Source organism: Ascidiella aspersa, chromosome 2 (assembly GCF_963924565.1).
Source record: "Ascidiella aspersa chromosome 2, kaAscAspe10.2, whole genome shotgun sequence".
NCBI lineage: Eukaryota > Metazoa > Chordata > Ascidiacea > Phlebobranchia > Ascidiidae > Ascidiella > Ascidiella aspersa.
In genome coordinates, this window is record NC_139448.1 from 5,767,313 (window position 1) to 5,786,517 (window position 19,205).

The window sequence follows — 19,205 nt, forward strand, 5'->3', positions numbered from 1 at the left end:
ACAGATGTTTTATTTTTGCTACGCGTTTTATAAAGTGAACTGAACTCGACTACTTGTGATGAACAGCACTTTAAATCATGGGATTTTAGAGAAAATGTTCTTCGAAAATGGAATAACCGACCAACCAGTTGAAATGGCTGATAAGCAAAGTCCTACATTTGTAGACGTCCACGAACTAATAAAGGCGTTAAGTGCCCGAATCGACGCAGTTGAATCGACACCTAAACAACTACCAAACTTTGATCTGCTGTCAGATGCAGTTAAAACTTCAAAGCCGCCAGACGAAAAGGCAGTTTTACCAGACGATGAAAATAAGCCGTGCAATGAGGTTATGGATTGCACGGATGATTTTGAGGACCAGGAAAAAGGGACAGAAATAAATATTGAGACTGAAACTGAGGATTTTATATCTGATGATGATAGCCAAAGCTGTGGCGATTTTGAAACAGAAGGTGATTTTGGAGTCCCGAAGCGCCAATACAGTGTCATGCATTTGGTTTTGCTGAAAGAAAATGGAAAGTACCATTGCGCCGAATGTGAATTCATAACGCCAAAGTACAAGACATTTTATAGTCATTACAGAAGGTGTCACAAGGAAATGGCGTGCGACATGATGAAGCGCTACTTTGAAATCAACCAACAACACAAAGCTTCAAAACGGTCTTCAGAAGCGACAACAAATGTGTCGGAAGAGAACGGCGATAAGGTGAAGTACATCTATCGCTGCAGCCTCTGTAAGTTTGTTACACTGAATATCAAAGGTTTCAAAGTGCACACAATGCACAAACACAATAAGCTAAGCTACACAAACGTTGTCCGATACCTACCTATAACCCATCCGAAAGCGGCAGTCTACTACAAAGCCTTCCTGAACACCTTAAAAGAAGGCAAGCAACGAAGAAGTGTCATCAGAATTTTTCGGCGAATGTTTTACGAGCAGAATAAAGAAAAACAGGATGTAGATTCATCGCCCATTAAAAAGCCTGATGAGGCAAATGGAAGTGAGCTCGACTACTTAATGATGAGATGCATGATGTGCCCAAAAACATTCATGTATCCAAGCTTTCTACATAAGCACTACTCAGGAGAGCACTCCACTTGTGGTCCAGGTCGTCATAATAGCGACAAGCTTTTGCACTGTGAGCTATGTTCCTACACAAGCGAAAGCTACCGAGAATTACACCACCACTTTGAAAGGAAACACGAATTCTTTAAAGATAAATTTACAATTCCTCTTACAGATTCAGAACCAGAGGAAGATATTGTTGAGAAACCCAAAGAACTCCCCAATCTGCCTTTGTTTGACGAACAGCAAATTAAGGAATATTCGCCTCCTACGCCTGAAAAAAGTGACTGTTCAAGTGACCCTCCAGATCAGGACACGTCGTTTTCTTGTGATCGCTGTTCCGCTAGGACCGTAGATTTGGAGAGCCTATTCAACCATTACAAGCACATACATACGCGAAACTATCCAAAATTTTTCTCCAATCGAATTTTCAATGAGTATCAGCAGAACGTTGTGATGGTGGAACTGCCAAGTGCAAACTTGAGCCCGGATTGGGTAAAAGGTTGGATGAATGAAAGTTGCACACGCCTGGTTGTGGATCCCATTTATTTCTGTCAGGCGTGCGATTACAGCTCGTATGTATTTGCGTCGCTGACGACTCACTACGTGAACCGCCATCCTAAAATCACCTGTTCCCTAGGCTCCGTTACCATTATGGAAAGCAATAAACTAGAGTTGAGTAAACCGAATGGCGTCTACGCCACGTTGCAGCGTGAAGTCCACAAGTGCAAAGTGTGCTCTTACAGCGCCTGTCTCTTTAAGTCTATGCAAATACATTATAAGAAAGAGCATCCAGACATTGTTTCTGAAGACACTAACTACGAAAGCCTCATATCCGACTCTTTTACTAACTGGTGCTTTAAATGCACGAAGACATTCGACAAGGCCCATGACCTGATCAGCCACATAGAACGCGAACACTTGAAGGATGTTGTAAACTTTTCCTTGTACAAAAGTGGGGGATACCAGTGTCTGCTTTGTCAAAAAGTTCTCAGTCAAACTGCAGATCTGGTTGAACACATGGCCAAACACGAAGAGGATTACAACACTTGGTATCACCAGAACTATATAATAGCCTACTGCTGCTCAAAATGCCGTCGCGTCTTTAAAGGCAAGCGCTTTATGAGACACCACTACACCAGAATGCACGTCAGTTGGAACAGCTACATTTTCAGAGATGTTAAAGTGCCAAAACGATGCATCGATTCGGCAGAAAGGGACGAGGTAACTACTGATAATGAAATGACTTCAAATGAAAAAGACATTGATACGGTGAACATCGCAGCATCAGAAACAGGGGTTACAGAACTCGCAGAAGCTAAGGAAGAAACCAGTGACGAATATGCAGTATCTGTAACAGAGATTAAAACTGATGACACAAACAATATAAAATCCAATGTATCCCTGTCCAGGCGCCAATATACATGCCATATTTGCGACTTATCCACAAGGAATAAACTGGCAATGAAGTTGCACATGAAGCGTTTTCATTCCCGTCAGGTCACGGACAAATTTATCGAAAGCCTTCACGTGACGAACACTGGAATAATCGAAAACAGTTGCTCGCATATTCCTTGGATGCGAAAGTCGCCAAAGGTTTTCGAGAATCACGTCCGGCTCCGACACAACGTTGTTGAACCCCACCAGTGCCCGCATTGTCCGAAGCGCTATATCTGCGAGGTGGTGCTTCGTATGCACACCAGAAAAAAGCACAAGCAATTCAGAGGGTCCAAAAAGTATATTCCTAAAACCAAAAATGTGAATAGTGTTTGTTTCAGCTGTACGCACAAAAATATTATGACTCGCAGCCCAGACATGTACAAAAGACACGTCAAAATCAACCACAACCAAGTTAATCCGTTCCATTGTCCTGAATGCCCCAAGGTCTATGTTTGTGGCAGCATTTTCACACTGCACCTGGAAAAAATACACAGCTTTAAGCAAGCGCACAAGATAATACGAAACTATTGCAGGCCGCCTCAAAACAAGATCAAAGAACCTCAGACTCAGCAAGTCGTCAAACATTCAGAAGTACTCAGCCAGTCAAAAAGACCAGTCAAAAAAGACATAAGTTCATCTAAGGATTACTCTAACCCTAAAGTAGGCATACTTAAAAATATCGGTCCTGATTCGGTAAAAAACATATTGTTGAGTTTTTTTTTAAATAATTGCTTTTTTCATAAACAAGATTTTCTAATCATGATTTATATAGATTAAAAAATAATTCAAATTCAAATCTACATTTAAATTTTTTTGTCTTAGTTTAATCTATATTAGTTAAATAGCATCAAAAATTCACTTTTCATACTAACAGCACATTAAAATGTTGTATTAACAGTTGTTCATATATCAGGATAATGTTGCTATTATTTATAAGTTGTTTCATTTTAATACTGGTATCATTGTAATTCTAGCCCCAACAATAAAGTTTTGCTCCTTAGATAACTGGCTTTTTTAGTTAGTTTAGCAGTGCTTCCCAACCTTTTTCTTTGCTACCCACTTTTAAAGCAAGTTTTATTGAGCGACCCACTATGAGATATGATATGACCAAACGAATAAAGTTACATAAACCTGCATTTTTACTACTACTGGTGTACATACTGATATTTTGCATAAATGCTACGTAATGATAATGAATTAATTTCCCGGTCTACTAGAAAAACTGTAACATTTAGAAATGCTTTGCAACCCACCTGAAATAGCTTACCCACTGGTTGGGCAGCACTGGTTTAGAGCATCCTGGGCACTGCTTTGAAGCCTTTAAAAATACATTGTTTTTTCTGCATTGACAACCTGATTTTTCTTCGAAGAGTGTTATAGTGGCGGACAACGAGTGGCGATGCATGTATTGCGACAACGTCGACCAGCTGTACGAATGCTACAAGACGCTAAGGGCTCATGTCAACAAAGAACACCCGGGTCAAAATGTAAAAATAACAACTTTTGTGGATTGTGTGTTTCCCACGAATTAAAAACAAGTTGCATGGTAGATAAGATTACACTTGTCAACTTTAAAAAATACAGTTTTGTCTACAGTTCCACTCGATTTTAGTTTTCAAATAAGAAAAGATCTGCTATTTATCAAAATTGACAATATATATATATATATATAGTCTATTTTTTCTCGTAAAAAGTCACATGATTGTTGCTTAAAATTGTAAAACACAATCATTATGACGAATGTACCACATTTAAACCAGGAGATTGAATATCAAGGTAGGTAGCTTGTTGTGCTCATTTTATAAAATAAACTTTTAATTCATTGATTTTTATTTATTTGAAATGTCCACAAGACGCTACCTAGGCTTTGATATTTATTTTAAGTCCACTATAACCTAGAACAATTTTGCCCCAAAGCACTAGCTATTTTCCAAGTAGTTTTAATAACACGATTTTGGTAAAAGGTGTTGGTTTCTCATCAGAAGAATTGGTATATACATCTATTTTTCTATATTTGCTCAAACTTTTTTAAGTATATGTTTCACAAATTTTAGTTTATTTTAATTATGGAACAAAAAGTTTGTTCGGTTGTACATTGTATCAGCCTAATTTTTTTCGTTTAGTTTATTCGATGTCGTTGGTGCGATCACGTCAGTAAAGCCAGTGTCGAAAACACGAACCATGTCAAAATTCACCAGCACTTCATCAGTAAGCAGATGCAGGAACTGCGGCAGATTTGGCGAAAACGTCGACTCCAGTCGTGCATGTGGGGGTAGGTGTTGTTATACATTAGTATTTCACAACCTTTTTTGCTTGCGGCACCCTATAGAAATTATAAATAGTTTGTGGCACCCTAGCTTAAATGCGTGCTTTTTTGCAAAGTGGTTAACTGTAACGTTACAAAATAGGAGATTGAAACAGCCCATTAACTGTGCAACAAGGTTGAAAAAAAATTTTTTGCACATTTATCGTACACAAAAAATCCTCACCGATAGAGCAAAAATTGGAATCCTAAAGAATTTGAAATATCTCTCAGTACCCTTGTATGTTAAAAACGGCACCCTAGACTAGACTGCGCAGCACCTGGTTGAGAATCACTGGTATACATACTTAATGAAACATATTATCTCTTTAAATTTTGTTCCGGCACCCAAAGCCAAATCTTTTAAGAAACCTGTTCCTTATAAAAATAATTTTGAACAAAACGTCAAAGATCTCTGATATTTTTGTAATGATTTGCTTGGTTTTCTAAAACCTGGTTTTATTTTAAATATTTTTTGGTGGTTTAGAAACCAAGTTTTACCCTACATTTTTATGTATAAAATACAAAGCCTTTTAGAGAACCATAAAAAGTAATTTGTTTTGTGACTTTTAATATTAAAAGGATACTTAAGATAACAGTCTTTGTATTTAGTTCCCAACCATCGAAAAGGAAAAGTGATGTTCCTGAAGCTATGGAGGTTAGTTCAGATTTGAAACTAAACCAAGCTTTCTAAACCTAATGCAAAATGTAGATTTTCGAGTGCTAACTAATTAGTTTGTGGTTTCTGAATTTAAACATCAAGACTTAATAGTACCCTATATAAACCATATATATGGGGAATGTGCTTCCTGTAAAAGAAAAAATTCTTCAATCTATTTTTTTAATTTGATGAGTAGTAATTTAGCAGTAATTAATTTGCTGCTTTACAGGTTGTCTGACAACCTTGTTAATGATTTTCTAAAATGACTTTGTTTTGTCTCTAACAAATTTTCCACCCAAGGTTAATGACTCAGTGCAACCAAACGTGGATAGTGACTTCAGCTCGACCCAAGAAACAACGAGTTCTTCAATAATCCCCCTTTCCCCACCTTCTGGCGATAACGAAAAGATGCCACGAACTGCAAGAAAAACGATTAAGCGTACCACCCACACAACCCAGGTATTATAAATATAAAGATTCAAGTGCAAAGTCAAAAACACAAGTGTCAAAATGTTTGCATTAGTATTTTTTAATGCATAGTAAACAGCCACGTTTTTAGTTTGTTAGGATAAGTTTTTTTTAATTTTTCGCTTTGTATATAAAGTGTGTTTAAACATTGCTTGTTGTATGGTACTAGATAAGTATAGGTGATTTTACTACTAAATTGATAAAGGAATTTGAGCCACAAATTTCAATCCAACGCAGCTGTCTTTATCTTGAAAGGTAAATGGTCCAGAAAATAATAGGACACAACCTTAACTGAACTTTATAACGCCGAAGTAAATTAGGTCCAATAACCTGATAAAATAACTTATCGTTTTGGTTTTATCTATTTTACTGGTTTGAGCATAGTAATGATAGCTTTTGGTACTACATCAGATCCAATATTTTTATTCATGATATCTGGTATCTGGCACAAAATAAAATGTCAAGTATCATCCATCCATCATGAGAATCAATAAATTCTAAAAGATTGCTGGAGTATATTTTGGAAATCCAGAAACTTAACTGGAAAAATCGGCGTTGATATTATTATGTTTATGAACAGTTTTTATCTCAAAATTATTTTCAACTTTGTTGCCTTCGTGGCGTACATTTGTAAATTCTTAACATTCTTTGTAATTTGCTTTAATTTCTTATCATAAAAAAAACCTTTTTAACTCCCATAAGTTTTGTATTGTGCTGTGTAGAAACTTATAGGTTGACATGACTGTTTAAATATTTGCAGGCAAATAAGTCTTTAATGAAACCAGAAACATCTACTCGTTCCAATCTAAACGACGGCTATGTTGTTCTACTGGATGGAAGGCTTTTGTAAGTAAAACAGCGCATTAAAATAGAAGAAAAATCTTCTTAAATGTTGCAGTTCGTTTTAGTTGTTTCATCAAGTCATTTAGTGATTCACATGTTGTTTTATTTGCTTCACACACTCACTATTTTACAAATTGGGTAGTTACAGTTGCAGTCATTTTTAACTGCCGAAAATATCTGATAATTTGGATACATGAAGCCTTGGATACACAGTTTTATGGCTTAATTGAGTTGATGGGGAATTCCAATTTTTTTGATCGTAGAACATTAAAGTATAACAAAATACGCTTTGTGTGAAACTTTATCCATAACAATCCACTTAACATTCACAATTTTTGGCTTTAACTAGATCATGATTAAGTTTTTTCTCTACAGAAAGCTTAAAGAACGTTGCTCCTGGTTATTTAATAAACCCGCTTGTAAGGCTACGGATGGAATACTTAGTTTTAATCCGTTTCACTTCAGCAGTTTGAGTAGAGATGCGTTTCTCTTATCTTATTCAAGTTACTTGTCGACCTTGTTCAATTTCACTTCCCGTTTCACATTATCTGTGATGCTTGTTGAGTCAACAATCCTTAAACTAAACAATAGAGATCGACCGAGACCACGTTTTTAGACCGATGCCGATTCCCGATTTTTTACAATTTTGTCAACCGATACCGATTTTTTATATACCTGGGAAATGTATAAAACTTTAATTAATCGAAAATGAAATTCAAATAACATTTTAGTTTATATAGCTTTATTAATTAGTAAACTATTACTTTTCATATTAACTTGGCGTGATGCTAAAAAAAATTTAATATGAAAAAAAGGCAAGTTGTTTGCTGTACAAGAAAAATTATATTATATTTTTGTACTAAAATATCGGCCAAAGTATCGGCCTACATTTACCGATACCATTATATCGGTAAAAGCCAAATATCGGCCGATATTATCGGTGAACCGGTATGACTATATTTCAAAAAGAGTTGTTTACCAACAAATCCCAGGACAAAAATTCTATTTTCGCCATAAGTGACCTACAATCTTGCAAATTAAAAGCAAATTAAACTCTATTCTGCGGTTGACATCGAGGTTAGTTGCTCTACTTTACCAACTTTGTAAATTTGATTTTAAGTTACCAAACAACTGGTATTAAACACTCGACCGTGCGAAACATTTTTCATATACCTAAAACTACTTCGTCAATTCAACTTTCATATTATAAGAGCTGCTGTCGAGGTATAACTACTCAACATATTTGCTAAATCTAGTTTTGCAAACTTCGAATGTTAGTCATTAAAACTTTTTTTGCAAGGTGTACTTCGATTTAAGTTTCAACGGAACTTTTAACGCACCCACGTTTTTCAAGTTTTTCGAAGGCCTTTTTATCCCACTTCTGGAAGTACTTTTAAGAATTAGCAGCTACCTAATAAGATCAAATAATTGCGTCATAACGTTAAACGAAAGTACATTTTCTAAAAACTATGTCGTACACCATTTTACGAAAAACATAAAAATAAAACAAGTACCAGGTTACCACCTTTTAATACGACACTGGCCACAACAAAAATAATTTAAGTGACTACCTTTAACAATATATGTTAAATTTTTGAAATCGTTGAACGTTTTGATGCTTGTAATTTATCGCACAGCAAACAACCCAAACAAAACCAATAGCACTTTAATATTTTTACATTTAATAATATTGACGAAAATGATCCGAAATGTATTCAAATTCAAGCACGTAATTTTAAGGCAACTTATTTGCGTAGGACAAACCAAGTAATTTTATCCAATTGACTTCAGTCAAGTAATTTGTCCGAAATCATTTGACAACAGTGACTTAATTAAAAGCTAAGTAATTAATCCAATTCATGTAAGTCAATTATTTTTTCTCGAAGTCATTTGACAACATTGACTTAAGTTCAAGCTAAGTAATTAGTCCAATTCACTTAAGTCAAGTAATTTGTCCGAAAGTCATTTGACAACAGTGACTTAAGTTCAAGCCAAATCATTTTATCCAATCTTCTGGAGTCAAGTAATTTTGATCGACAGTCATTTGACCAAAAACAATGACTTAAGTTTAATCCAAGTCATAAGCCAAGTAATTTGTCCGAAAGCCATTTGACAACAGTGACTTAAGTTCAAGCTAAGTAATTAATCCAATTGACCTAAGTGAAGTATTTTTTGACGAAGGTCATTTGATCACTGTGACTCGAATACAATCCCAAGTATCCAAGCTATTTTATCCAATTCACTTAAGTCAAGTAATTTTGCCCTAAAGTCATTTGACAACAGTGATTTCAGTAAACTTAGGTAAAGTAATTAATTACAACACTGAAAAAATCCCGCCAAACACTTCAAAATCTCCTATTTTCTATCCAGATGCAAGTTCTGCGACTACACTACGATCGACCGCAGTCGAGCCCTGATCCATATTCACGCCACACACGCTCAGCTGTCCAACTTCAACTGTCGACTGTGCGCCTTCTCCGGTCGCCAGTATCCTGACGTCAAAAAACACCTCACCGAGTACCACAAGGTGGAGCTCCTGCGCGTGATTTTGCCTTTTTTGTTTTTTTATTTTTTAGTTTTAGATCTAATCAAAAATAGACATACAAACACATATGAATATCAAAGCCCATACAGAAGTAGGTATCATTGAAACGTTCAAAATGATATTACCTCTGTATGAGCTTTGGTATTCTTATTACGACACACACATATGTGTTTGACCACTGTGATTTAGGTGTAGGGTACACTATGCACGGATATCTAAGGTAGCTTGATGATTAATGAATTGCAAAGCCAAAAAGGTCGAGTAGATCGACATCATTTTAATTACGACGTTTCGATACGAACTTGTATCACCTTGAGTTATGAAGGTGGATGTCGATCTACTCGACTTTTTTGGCTTTGCAACCCAATGTCAACTGTGATCTAGTCCTTCGGAGCTGCTTTTTGACCAACGATTACGAATTACTTATTATCAGTACACCGTCCCAATATGGTCTGAGGTCGTGAGTTCGAACCTCGCCACAGGCTAGTTTTATCAGCAGGATGTAGCAAGCATTGGCGTATGGTTGTTACTCCAATCGCTCCTCTCTGAGCATGTGTAGCTCAGTTGGTAGAGCGGCGGTCGCGGTATGGCCGGAGGTCGTGAGTTCGAACCTCACCGCAGGCCAGTTGTTTTTCTAGGCTACCTTGCTTGGGTGAGTCTGCGATGACTTTGGGCGCATTTTTAAATATCTCGATTTGCTGTAAAGTATTAACTTTTAAACCATTCCTGACTTAAGCATAATGGTTTAAAATTCGGATCCCAATTTGTACCTTCCATTCGAATTTAAAACAATTCTTTAAAACGTAAACGTTGTCAATAAAATAAATTAATTTTTAACATTTTTAAATTTTATCCATAAAAAAAATGACTTGTAGAGATTCTTTAAAAAAATTGCGATATAATATAGTTGCTTTTTAATTAATTGCTTAATAACGGTATGGTAAATTTAAAATAACAGTAATTTATTTAAATATGTATTTTGAACTAAATAAATAAATACGTAAAACTCTGGTGTTTGACATATGTTTTACAGCAAAAAATCAGATCTTGAATAATCTTTAAGAATTTAAAAAAAAAATGTGCTAATCTTAAATTAACAGAACATTTTTAAAGCGTTAACTTTTCAATGTAAATTTTGAAGAACTTAAAAAACACAGCGAGTGTAATAGAGATGTTCGAACAGTTTTTTAACCTGTTTAACTTTCGTGAAATATATTCGACAGTGTAGAAAAAATGCCCACCGAAGAAAATTCAGTAAGTTTTGGGGGACTGGCAGAACATTGCCTTGCTAAAGAAATTTAAAAAAAGCTTGACAACACTAGTTGTTGTGGGCCCAACTGAAATTTAAATGACTTTGATTGCGCACACATATGTGGAAATGCTTTAATATGAAACATTTGCGTTGTTGGTTCGTATCGCCGAACTTAACGCACGCATAAACCAAGCCAGCCATGTGAACCTTTCGCAGCGACCCAAATACTAAACATAATTATAATAGCGAAACTTTGGCGACTTAATTCTCTTGGCAAACTTAAAGTGGACAAAGCATGTCTCTGTGCTCTGCTTAATGTTTGCAAGTTGGGGGAAATCTTGCTGAAAACCATTTTCATTAAAATCTATAATGTAAAGTGGTACAATAGGTCACCCAAAAGAATCAAAGGGTCACTGGATGATTGGTCGCGACCCATGAGTTAAGTACTTGAAGCACTGGTTTACTACTTGTATAACGATTGATGATTATAATTATTAACAAAATGCTTCTGAACTATTTTTAACGCAGTGGGCACTTAAATCCTTTAAAACACAAAATGTCATGTGGTTTGGGTTTCATGTTGAAGTTGAATGTTTTTCGAACACGTTTGTTCGTTCTCTATTAGGTTCCGCAAGATGTTTTTTGTTTTATCGTTCCAACGCCTTGTATTTTGCTTGTTGCAGATGGAGAAAAATCACCACCTATGCATTGACCTCTCGATCGATATACCACAGGAAGAGAGGCAACGCTTTAGCAGCGTCGAGTCCAACAAAGGTTTGTAGCTGCGCCACATTCCTGCTACAGGAAGTATTGTAGGAACGATTTCCTCTCTAGCTTAATTGTAGGCGTGATTCCGAATGCTATCAAGAGCAGTATGCGACGAAGCGCTCGTTTTACTGCAGTTGCCAGAAAGTGATACCATTAAGACCAGTTAGTTGTCGAACTGGACAAAAACGTCAGTCTAGCTTTTTTTGCTTTTTTTGCTTTAAATGACAAAATCATATAGGATAATGGCAACTTAACATTCTGAGCCCGTGTATTTCCATTTTTTACAATTTCCCTAAAAAATCTTGCTCAGAATTTCATTAAATCTGACGATGTTAACAAGTGTAGTCGGCGACCTGCGACGAAGCGCTCGTATCATTGCCGTTGTCAGAATGTGAAAGTCATATTAAACTCATTAAGACCAGTTGTTTATCGAGCTGGCTAAAAACGTCAGTCTTTCCAGGGGTAGCCAACACGTCGATCGCCACATTTCACCTGGTTGATTGCGTTGAATATGTGTTACGTTATTACAATAGCTGTCGCACACAAGCGAAACATTAAAATGACCAAATGTTGCCTGGACAAGCCTAATAAAGCTTCCTTTGACGTAACCAATTAACCTTCATTGCTGGCTTGGAATGCCATTCACGTTCAAAATGTTTAATAAGGGTTCTTGTGACTTCTTTACCGAACCAGTCGACCGTGGGCCTAAAAATATTTTAGTCGACCGCAATCAAACAGAAGTTGGCTACACCTGGTCTATACCATGGAATGGTTCTTAACCATTGTTCCGTGTCGTTATAAATACTCAGCGTGGGGATAACAGCGAAGCTTTAGCGGTCAAGTTCCCTTCAATAAACTTTTTGGCTTTACGTGACATAATCATATAGGAAAATAGCAATTTAATATTATGAGTCCATGTATTGTATTTTTCACAATTTTCTCAAACTCGAAAATGTTGCTCAGAATCTCATTAAATCTAAATATGTTAACTACTCTAGACAGCGACCTAATGGGTCCAGAAGTCCATTCTATATTTATCTTGGAGCGTCGTTTTAGTTCTATATCACTTACTTATCTTGTTAGCTATAAACCTTTAACTTAGAATCTGCAAGTTTGAAACTGTCAGGTTAAACATCTTAACAGACATTTGGGAAGATTTTTTCGTTTAACTTAGGTAACTAAGTTTTAAGAAGTTAGCTTAAGTTCCACGTTTTTTTTTTCATTAAATATAGATTGCCAGACCATAAGTTTCAAAATAATCTACAGAGTTAATCAGTGTCTTACATAAAAGCAAATTTGAGTCGCAAGTGGCAAAGTTTACCAACAACATATCAGTTTGTTGTGTTCTTTGTTTTCAGATACTTTCCGTCTGTTTTAGTGCAAGCTCACAACTTTCTGTTCCTGTTTTCTGTAGTCACTGTTGTATATCTCAAGTGCAAAAACATGACAAGTACTTGAATTTATGCTCTAATCGTGAGATGACTTGGACAACTAATAACTTGCACTAGGACCGGACCTGTTATTTATTCTAAACTAGTTGACTATTTAAAAATACTTGTTTAGAAAACTGTCGGACAAAGTTTTAGACAAGTTTTAGCGGCTAAGTATTCTAGTCTTAGACGATTGGGTGCGAAATGTAGTTTTAGGTTTTGTGTGCAAAATGTAGTTTTACATTGAGCATAGATAAATTCTCGTTTAAAGGAATATGGTATCCCAGTTGTAGAATCAGAGGGGGAATCGTTTCAACATGGAAAGGTCTACTTTTTAAACATAAAGGCAAATCAAAATAAAATAATTATAAAGCAGCCAATAAATTTAAGCCTATAAGTAAAACAGTCAATTAGTCATTTATTTTAAGGTAAAACATCGCACAAACCGTAGTTTTAACTTCACTTAATCTACCTTATAGAAGGTTTTTTTCAGATGTAATACTTAGATATAGTTATATATAGTACCTTTAAATTGCCAGTTAAAAAATAGACACTCCAAACAATATTATTTTTAACTCCTAAGTTAAATATTTTTTTTTGCAAAACATTGGAAGACCAAATATGTTTTGTTGTTGTAAAAGATCACATGCTAGGATCGATACAGGAGCTTATAGCTTATTAGATTTTTTTCTTTTATAGTTACTGGCAAAAAATATATATAGCTTCGATCAATTGTTTTAAACGGATTTAAAAGAATAATTTGTTTTCGAAAAAATATCTTCGATCAGATTCGAACTCGCGACCTTTCGTATTTTGCCAAATCGTTTAAATTGTGACAGCTAGAAACGAGCTTATTTCGATTTCAATTGTTGGATTCGAGTTATAACTGGACGCGAATATTTAAAATGTTTCAATTAAGTGTAGGATGTCGGAAAATATTGCCACGTAGATCGGAAACGTTGATCTAGCGGTTACGTCCAATATTTCAAAAGCACGCTGTCTCTCCAAAGCAACATTTTTTATCGAGTGAATCGTGATGTCTTCATATAACCCGCAGTACTGGACAGACAAATACCAGGCGATTCTTGATTACTCGCTCGATTAAATATTTCCACCAATATAAGTTGGGTTATTTAATACCGTAGTTACAACTCCAACGTATAATATTTAAAAACCTTAAATAAACATTTGGCTTCGGCCGGATTCCAACCCCGAACCCTCGGAATTTTGCACACCCATTACCTCGCAGGTTTCATCGTTGTGTAGAGTTGATGTTGCTTTAGTTCTATTTATTGTGATATTGTAGTGATTTACCTTGTCTTGTAGGGGTGCCGCAATCTATATATTATTTCTTAGCGGTGACGCAAGCCAAAAAAGGTTGAGAGCCACTACTGTAGTTACAACTCAAACGCCTGCTATTTAAAAAAAACCTAAAAATAAACCTTTGGCCTCGGCCGGATTCCAACCCCAAACCCTCGGAATTTTGCAAAACAATATATCAGAAACGCACGAAACTTCGCAGGTTCCTCTCGTCAAACGCGCCGCGTGGGATTCGAACCGGCGCCCTCAATTCCGGTAGCCAGAAGCGAGCCGCGAGATTCCGACGACCCAGAAATGGACTTTATGCGAGAGACGACCTCGACCGCGTACGGCAGAGCGGAACAGACGTCAGAAAAGTCCACGGGAGGTCGTCAGTCTTCCTCCTTTAAGGTGGTGAAACGAAAGGGCAACGGCTTTAACAGAAGGTCTGATCGATTTCGATGCAAATATTGCGACGCGACGCTGCCTTCTACTTATGAGATGGAGTACCACATGCGCAGACACGAAATGTGAGTCTGGCTGGTTTAAGTTTAATGAAATTTGTTAAAATTTTGCTTAAATTCTTCATTATAAACAAATTGCAACGTAAGACGATTTGAATTACCGGTCGAAAGATTTTTATCAACGCAGCATTTAGGGCAGTGGTTCTCAACCTTTTTGTACCCGTGGCCTCCTTTTAATGCTTTCAAATAGTCGCGGACCCCTTACATTTTTCTGTTGTAAAAATGTCTGTGTTAAGTTCTTTTTAATAATTCATTATATCTGCCTAGTGCACCTTATGTTGAGTAAAGTAACAGACAACACCAAATTACTTAAGACACGTTGTTTTTAGTGTGATTTATGTTGCTATATCTCCGAAGCAAGTTTTAAAAAGCTTTTTTGTGGATTCGGTTATGATTAACGCACATCATCTTTGCGAACGATCACATTTACCAAAATCCAGTACATGTGAATAATGCTGCCCTCCGTCTTACAATCAATTTATGTTACATCACTAGGGCGATTATTTTTTGACCTAAAAATTAAGAAATTTTGACACATTTTGACCTAAAAGTAATTTAGTTTGACAAAATTTTGACCTACTAGGAATACATAGATTTCAAAAATACTTGTATAAAAGTACTGCATTAACGTTTCGTCGTCGTCAGTCATTTCTTGTTGATGTTTTACTGACGACCAGTGGATTACAAATTTAGTTATTTTTTCGGGATTATGCAAATCTTTTAAAAATGCTTAGTTGATTTTTATTTATTTTTTATTTTTATTTTTTTTTTAAAACACAAACAAGGCAAAGGAAACACGACATTAGGTATCTTAGAAAATTGTTGAGCAAATAGTTTGGTTAAAATATATTAAAAAAAAAATTAAGACCTAGCATATTTATCGAAATAGAAATTAATTGCAAATTACCACCAAAAAAAAAAAACGCACTCAATACTGTTCAATACATTTGTTGAAATCAGAGATACACAACTTTCTGAAGCAATAACGAACTTCGCGACAACCAGGCCTGGAAGGCAGAGTTGTATAAACATGTCATTTAAAAATGACTTAAGTCCTAGTCAAGTCGTTTGTAAAATAACATAAGTCCAAGTCAAGTCTTTTTGAATAAATAACAAGTCAAGTGCCAGTCAAGTCATAATTACAGCAAGTGAAATTCAAGCCACGTCCTTGTTATAAATATAAAACGTTTTATGAGAAATAACTGAAGTAAAACAAAAAGAAAAACGAAACACACAGCAAGAAAATTGTTTGTGTGCAAAAATTTGGGGAAATAGCTCAATTTTATCAAAAACTCCTAAAGAAAACGCTTCATTTCATGTAATTTCGTAACTTAATTTGATGATAAACTGAACGACAATTTCAAACAGCTCACTACAGCTTTTGTTAATTTGGAAAACGACGTCTGTGGATTTTGTAAACGATTTTGAATAAGTAATTTTGACAAATTTTTGACTTTTTTGACCTGTCAAAAAAAATCTCCCTATGCATCACAATAAAGTGTTACGTCACACCTAATGCGATTTACAACATTTTTCAATGTAATTTTATCACTTACTAAGATTGTGATTATGCATGTTTCCCAGCGGAACCCCGGTTGAGAACCACGGTTTAGGGTAAATCAGAATGTTAGATGAGAATTTAATTTAAAAAAACAGTCAAATCGCCAATTGGAATAGAATTAAAATTAGCGACATTTAACTCCTAATACGCTGAATTCAACATGAGGAATTCTCTATACTCACCCCATCTAATTTATTGGACTTGCCTTCCAGCTCAGCATCATGAAGGTTTTCTTTTTCAGAGGAACAATTGAGCAGTCGAACTTCATGGAACATCCATGGGCGATGCCGAACCTCCACAGTTTCGCCCCGCGTTTTCCGCCTCATAACTGATGACGTTACTGGAACAACTGTTTTTTGTATTACGTCATGCGCCTCTTTTATCGGACCCTTTTGTACGCTTCTTCACCTTGGCAATTTCGCGAAAAGAGAGCCTCAAATTTGCTTGGCATTTAAGAAATTGATTCCACGTCGAACTGTATGTGCTACAATTTGTTTTTAGTGTCACGCTCTTTAAAATGTGTCGCTGCTTAATTTTGATTTTTTTTATATGTTAGCCGTGTAATATTTGTTTAATTGTTTTTCGTCTTTCGCTAAACGTGGATGCCGCAACAATTAAAACAAGGTAAAAAAATCGTGTTTTAAGTCATTTTGCAGAAACGATATCTTGTTTTCTTTTTACTTCTAGTAGCTTTGGAACAACTATGTTTGTAATAAAATTATGCTGAAACACTGTTTTTACATATCTACTGTTTTGTCGTAAAGAACAAAAATTCTGGGTTGCCAAAGCTTCAAAACCCTGACAACTTCTAACAAGATATTACACTGAATCAAGTGAATGAATTTAATTCTTAGTGAAAACCATGCTGTTTTTACACTTGGCCTTGTTTTTTGGAACTGCGTCTTTTGTTTTGCCATCTGTAAACCACTTCAAGAACGCCTTGCTTCATCTTTTTTGATCGTGGATTGATAACGTGATGTATCGACGTTGATTTTACGCTTATAACTTAGGAGCTATACATGCTTGTGTTCGTTTGTCGTTGCGTGTTTTAGTGTTTGAAGGTTCTTGTTACGCAGTGACAATAAACCAATTCGCTCTTTTTGAAATTGAAAACTGCTGAATCTTCGTCGAGAAAGTAAATTTTAATGTATGTTTCGTTTCGATCATTGAAGTCTCATATTTACAACTATTCTACTCCTGTTTGCCTTTTTTGTTAGTTAAATTATATTTAACATCTTAGCCTTTGTTATCCGCCATTAGATTCCGTTGAAATCCCTTGAAATTATATCGTATAGAAGCTGTCAGATCGACTTTCACAACATTGCGAAAACAACCATGTTCCTCTACCCGACGATCTAAATTATGTGGAGTGTGTAACCTTTTCCCATACGGAGTAAATGTATTAATGCGGATGACACCGTCGCCCCAATGCATTTCTCATCAACCAGATTCACCTTAACTGAAATAATAGGGACCTAAAGTCCATTCTCTACAAGTATTTACAACCTCAATCGATAAGCGGAAATAGTAGTTTGGAAAAAAGCGCTCTCCCTTCTACTACGTTAATGATAAACCAAATTTAAACCACTGTAGTTAAGAGGTCGTAAACTGAGCGACAACGCATCACACATATTAGTACTACAATTACCAGTCTTGTAAACAAGTCATTTAAAAATTACTTTTTAAGTCCCATGTCATTTGCGAAATTACATGAATTCCCATCCGAGTCATTGCAAAATAACTCACTACTTTTCAACAAGTCCAGTTCAAGTCAAAGCGTTGGCTTCAAAAATTAAAATCAAAATTTCAAAAATGGTGATCACGTTCCATTGACGAATATTCGCAAAGTAAAAGCAAAAACGAAACAATAGTAATTTAACGCTTTACATTTTATGATTGGCCTAAATAACTCAAAGTTTACAATTAAAGCACCTATTAACATATGTCAAGTCATTTGTGTAGGCGCTTAAGTGTACATAAGTCATTTTTAGACAAATGCTTTAAGTCAAATCAATTTATTCTAAAGACTTAAGTAAAGTAAAGTTATTTGAAAACAGTGACTTAAATGCGCTACAGTCAAATCATTAACTTAATTCATTACAACACTGCTTGTTACCGGTAAATTTGCAGATAAATGCTTCACACATTGGCTTTGCGATTGACACGTTTTATTTCAATATGTCCTGAAATTTATCGTCGGTGTATTGGTGTCGCGGGCCTAATACTAAAGTCTGCCCCGTGAGCCACACTTTTCTGCTCTGCGGACCGAATTTGGCCAACTGGACGCACTTGCACTCCCCAGCAATATTTAGTTAGTTGTAACTTTTAAATATCAAGATGGAAAAGGAACGTTTCGGTTCGAAACCGAACCATGTTTGCTTTTAACTTCAACTTTTTGACGTAAGCTTTTTATCAAACTCGCAGACCAGGTTTTCTTATCTTTAGCAATTACGCCCAACACTTTAAATAGATTTACTGGTGGGCCAAGTGAGTTGTACAGTAAAATCAAACACAAATGTTGCAGGAGTAAAACAAAACGGTAAAAAGTCCAACGCCTCCAAGGATAAGCGTCTGAATTCTTGTGCCGAAACATTTTTGAATGTTATGTACATAAACAACAAATCTGCGACAATTTTTTCTTTTTAAGGTAATTAAATATTATAAGGATATTAAAATCGAATGCATTGGCGGTGAATTATTTTTAAAGGGATATATGTTTGAGTGGTCATGACAGTTTTCCTAAACGACGTCATAAAGTTACGTATAACTCGACATCACAGAATAAGCCTATACCTTTAAGAAACTTGCCTTCTCGGGTCAAACTTGTGCTAATAATGTAACTAACAGTAATACATTTGAAATGACTGCGCAAAAATTTGTAGGAAAGCCATAAATTTAACTTTGTAAATGGCCTAGAATTGTAGGATACGTGACTTATTAAACAGTCTTGTGTGATTTACCGTTTGCTTGGTATAATGGCGTTTATCTATAGACAACTTTAAATGATCAGATTGGAAGGGCATATACCATTTTATTGGTATAATAT

The 19,205-nt window shown here is 35.7% G+C and overlaps 1 protein-coding gene across 1 annotated transcript; it reads left to right on the forward strand.

The window, feature by feature from the left end:
• On the forward strand, positions 1-17,249 carry LOC146163310 (uncharacterized). Its single transcript, XM_083381713.1, has 10 exons — positions 1-3,166; positions 3,877-3,993; positions 4,630-4,778; positions 5,421-5,466; positions 5,770-5,928; positions 6,698-6,783; positions 9,151-9,307; positions 11,261-11,351; positions 14,298-14,604; positions 16,401-17,249. The coding sequence occupies exons 1-10, from the start codon at positions 59-61 to the stop codon at positions 16,489-16,491; spliced, it is 4,311 nt and encodes a 1,436-aa protein (XP_083237839.1). The 5' UTR covers positions 1-58; the 3' UTR covers positions 16,492-17,249.
• Positions 17,250-19,205: the final 1,956 nt, after the last annotated feature.